This window comes from Colossoma macropomum, unplaced genomic scaffold (genome assembly GCF_904425465.1).
Source record: "Colossoma macropomum unplaced genomic scaffold, Colossoma_macropomum, whole genome shotgun sequence".
NCBI lineage: Eukaryota > Metazoa > Chordata > Actinopteri > Characiformes > Serrasalmidae > Colossoma > Colossoma macropomum.
This window is the reverse complement of record NW_023494804.1, coordinates 6,399,395-6,404,054: the sequence shown is the minus strand read 5'-3', so window position 1 is coordinate 6,404,054 and position 4,660 is coordinate 6,399,395. Positions and strand designations below refer to the sequence as shown.

Below are 4,660 nucleotides of genomic sequence, written 5' to 3'. Positions count from 1 at the left end.
ATTTACTTGGTATAATGCATAAAGCATGTCCACCACCCACATAATATCTGCTCAGTGGTGGTCCAGTGGAAATCCTGACCATTGATGAACTGCCTAGATGATGCAGAGAAGCAGATGGACTGTGGTCGGTGATTGTAGAATAACAAAGTGTATCTATGTGGTAAGTGGAGCTGATAAAATGGACAATGAGTGTAGATACAAAGTGGGTGTACGTAGTGAGAGTAGTTCTTTAAGTGTTGAATTAAAGAACAGCTTATAATGAAAGAGATGTACCACAACAGTTGGATTGAAAGTCTTTTCCTTTTGTCTTTGTATGTTTTCCCTTGGCTTCCTTAGTGCCTTTAGTTTCCAGCAACATAGGAAATATTTGGAAATGTGCATAAAAGATCAATCTCACAGTTCTTTTAAATGGTCCATAAACATTTTATTACAATTTTATAAAAGAGTTGCAGGTATTCAAAAGACAAGAAAAATGATAATAAAATTGACAAAAGAACATGTAAAACAACAAAACTGTCTGAGAAATGAAAAACAATTTAAATCAGTTAAATAAAATATAGAACTGAATAATTTACTCAATAATTTACTCTATACTTTAGATGTTGCCATGGCTCTGCTGCACCACTGCCTGCGTGGTATATAGACCTCAATGATTAACATGGTAAGAAGTAGTTGTTATTAAGCACACGTAGGAGTCTTCCATAGCCAAACTCAAACATGCGTGGTCCGCTGTAGAGGTAGGTGAAACCTGAAAAAAGATGAAGTACAAGATGTCAGAATTCTAAAACAAACTGGTTTATTTTAGTCCAATTTGACGAGTCCGATTATTCAGGAGTTTCTTTGAATTCGTTAAATACTGACCCCTGTACTGGAAAGCTGCAGTGACTTTTCCGGTCATTCCTGGGAAGCCGTCTTCCACCCGTTTAGGGTAACCTTTGTCCATCTTCTTTGTGGTCTCATCATAGCTGTAAAATGTTTCCATTAGTTAGTAACAGTCTGTGAAAAAGCTCTTGTATTACCAAATACTCTGGCGTTACTTACCTGTAATAACGTTCATTAACAAAGAACAGCGTCTTTCCAGTCTCCTGGTCATAAAGGGCGGCGCTGATCTTCTTCACTTTAGGGGGCAGGCCCATGCTGCTGAGGGTCTTGGGAAACCCCTTTGCAATGTCATAACCATAGAAAGCCCAAACCTTCTGACCTGAGGGTCAAGACCAGACATCCACATTAATTCTTAACTAATAAGACTATGACTTTATATGTTATATATGAGTCATATTCCAACTAGTTCTGACCATACAATCTGATTAGATTAAAAAAAAATACTGGGCCACATAAAAGCACAGTTTTTTCCACTGTACTTCTATAATTTTTCTGATCACCCACTGCTACAAAACAACAATGGTTGCTTTACTCTAAGCTGCCAGAACTTCAAAGCTGTTGTATAAAAACAATACAACATTTCTACTCATGTCCAGTTATCTTACCCTTAATGAGGTACACCAAGTCATCTGACGGACTCTCATAGGCAGCGTCAATATTATCTGGAGCCTGAGGCCAGAAGCTCTTGATCAGATGTTGCTCAGACTCATAACTCTGTGGTTGATTACGCCAGAAGAGGCTGAAAAATAGAAATCGGTATCAGATGGTCAGACCTAAATCCTCTTAAGAGATCATGTAACGTCTCAAACTATTTATATAGTTCAATCTGTACCCATTCTTGAAGAAGATCATCTCTCCCCGCAGCATTGTAACTGCATCCAGGACCAGCTTAGGGTTGCAGGCGTTAGGGGTGACTGGAGCTGTGGGTTTAGGCTCTTCAGGGTCAACAGGTACTTCAGTGTTTGGGCCTGTTGAATAAAATTCACCTTGTTAATTAAATATTGGACAAAACATGAAGTTACATGTTTGACTTTAATTAGAACTTACCATAGATAGCCTGAATTCCATTGACATCATCTTGGGGCAGAACAAAGGTCTTAACATCTCTGAAGCTGTATGTAGGATACATCAAAGCACCGGGATCCCCGGAATGTTCAAGGCCCAAGGCATGTCCGAATTCATGGGCAGCCACCAGGAACAGGTTGTATCCTGTATGAGACCAATAAACGTTGGCATACATGGCGTTGTATTGTATGTTGTACTGTAAATGTTTCAAGTGTAAACACATGTTCATTCTCACCATTAGAAGATAAGAAGGTAAAGGACTCATCATCATCAAAGTGGGCGTCTCCACCAATGCCAGGACCAGGGAAAAAGGCATGAGCCAAGAAACCATTTGGTCCATCAAATGGGTAGCCATCACCATGATCTGGAAAAAGAAAACATTTGCTTTGTTTCTGGGAACCGGAAGATATGAGTTCTGAAGAGAATCTGCCTGTGAGAAATTATGCCATCTTTAATCTACCCTGTCAACAAGAACTTGGGGGTATATCACAAAGCAAGATCTCTCAGTTTGGCCAGATAACTGAAGCCTAAAGTGAAGCCTGCTCAGTGTAGAACAGTTGAAGGACAGTCGTGTTGGACAGTTCTCATATTTTGGCTTTAGTTGTCTGACTAACTCAGAAATCCTGCTTTGTGAGAGACTCCTCTGTTCAACAGAGTCTGATGCTGCAGTAATCTTGCCAGTAAGAGCCCTGCTAGAAAAACCAGCTTAGACCAGCATTGCTGGTCACCACCAAAACCAGCATATTGCTGTTGTCGGAAAAAAACTCTGCATCTTCATTTTTGTGGCTTTTCACTTTTTGTCATAATCTGAAAATGCCTGTTGCTCTTTACATTGTGTGTAAACTTCATGAAGAATGGACCAAAAGAAACAGCCCAGAATGACTTGGAAAAAATTCTTCCATTGACTGGTTGTTCCATTGACTTACATTAAAAGTAAAGCATGTTTTTTCCTTCTTCTGTAAATTTACCATTTTGAAGACAACAGCTATATATTGTGTTTTGGATGCTGGTATGCTGGTCAACCAGAAAGACCATGCTAGGTCACCAGCTGAACCAGCACCAAACCAGCATGAACCAGTTTAGACCAGCATGGAATCCATGCTAGTCTAAGCTGTTTTTCAGTGGGGAGGTACCAGCATTAATGCCTAAAGTTAACTGGGAACAATTCTTTGGTGCGGATCAAGCGGGAGACTGACCTCTGACACCGAAGGAGATCATGATGTCGGCTACACCACTGTAAATGCGGGTGAACCGGAGGGGAGTGACGTCAGCCCAGACTTTTAAAGCTCTCTCAATAGAACTGTCCACTTCAGCCTGAGACATGTCAGGAGTGTAGTTCTTAATCCTGTGGTGGAAAGAAATCACAAAACTTGTCTTACTGACCCCTTTAAACAACAGCTTTACAGAAACCTGGGCCCTGTTTCTCTAATGAGCCAGACTATGATGACTGTGGGAAGGAGAAACTCGCTAATAGCCTGAGGAAGAAACACTGTTGTCTGCTTGGAAGAGCTCTCATTAAGATAAAGATACCTCTGAGCTAAAACACAGGACAATAGTCAGTGTTGATACTTTAGTCTATAAAAACACAATATACAGATTACAATAGAAACGCTGAGAGGAACCTTTTAGCCCTTAGTAACAGGGCTAACACCTGCTAAGTACCTGTAGGTCAGCTGGTTTGTTTTCCATTTGTAGTTTCCAGGAACCACAGCATACGCAGCCACATCTGGAACCCCACAGCGAGGCTTCTTCATCACCTCCAGTGTCTCAGAGTCCAGAGTTCCGGTCACTTTCAGCCCGAAAAACTCCTGCATCTCCCTCAGCTTCTCACTCATCTCACTGACTGAGTGGTCAGTGGACCGAGCGGACCGTGTGTGCTCCTCTTTCATGTTGTACAACTTCTTCAGGTAATTCTGGTGAGATTGACATGATCTGCAGTTAGAAATCTGACTGAATCAAAGCCAGTGCATTTCTAAGTGGCAGTAATTACAGTTCTTACCTTTGCCAGGTCCTCCTCCTCCTTGCCAATAGATGGCGGTACTGGACCTGAGTGAGTCTTGATCACCAGGCCAATGAGAATGCAGAGCTGATAGAAAGCCCTCATGTTGCTGCTCTTTCAAGAAGCTGATGCTGTTTGGAGTTCAGTGCCTGCTTTTATACGATCAACGACAACAGACTGAGCAATACTTTGAGTCATACAGTAATGAAAAATGAGGAAGGAAGTTAGAGATGACTGGCGTAAATTCCTTTTAATAGCCTACGAAAATTGTGCTACAGGCTTGAACTTTGGCAAAGTTTTTTTTTAATACAATATTTACGTAGCAATGAGGATCCGTTCTGTGTTTGAACATTAATTTAAATATATTTTATTCAAAAATAGTATAAAGTGTTTTATGCAACCATGATCAAATTTTCCAGGCTAGGAATGACTAAACAAATCATTTATTTTTTTACATCATGCCTACGACTCCCACAACGAGTATATTTTACTAAGGCTACCATTATTTTATATTTAATTTTATATTTATATTTATATAACCCCAATTCCAAAAAGTTGGGACGCTGTACAAAATATAAATATATGTAAATAAAAACAGAATACAATGATTTGCAAATCTCATAGACCTATATTTTAACAATAGAACATAGAACACATATCAGATGTTGAAAGTGAGACATTTTACCATTTCATGAAAAACATAAACTCATTTAG

General features: G+C 39.9%; 1 protein-coding gene across 1 annotated transcript; it reads right to left on the bottom strand.

The window, feature by feature from the left end:
• Positions 1-217: 217 nt before the first annotated feature.
• LOC118824575 (collagenase 3-like) lies at positions 218-4,051 on the bottom strand. The gene is made up of 10 exons (XM_036594825.1): positions 3,947-4,051; positions 3,610-3,860; positions 3,144-3,292; positions 2,183-2,311; positions 1,930-2,091; positions 1,715-1,850; positions 1,488-1,621; positions 1,042-1,201; positions 862-965; positions 218-748 (listed from the first exon to the last, which is right to left on the bottom strand). Exons 1-10 carry the CDS (start codon positions 4,049-4,051, stop codon positions 654-656), a joined length of 1,425 nt encoding a protein of 474 aa, XP_036450718.1. The 3' UTR covers positions 218-653.
• Between the last annotated feature and the right edge of the window lie 609 nt (positions 4,052-4,660).

What these genes read in the sequence shown, in the direction of transcription:
- LOC118824575 (XM_036594825.1), bottom strand. Translation starts at nt 4,051, where the DNA reads ATGAGGGCTTTCTATCAGCTCTGCATTCTCATTGGCCTGGTGATCAAG. An exon ending in GATCTCCTTCGGTGTCAGAG is followed by an intron (nt 2,312 to 3,143) that starts GTCAGTCTCCCG and finishes TTCTTTTTCCAG; the next exon opens with ATCATGGTGATGGCTACCCA. An exon ending in TACCTTCTTATCTTCTAATG is followed by an intron (nt 2,092 to 2,182) that starts GTGAGAATGAAC and finishes GGTCTCATACAG; the next exon opens with GATACAACCTGTTCCTGGTG.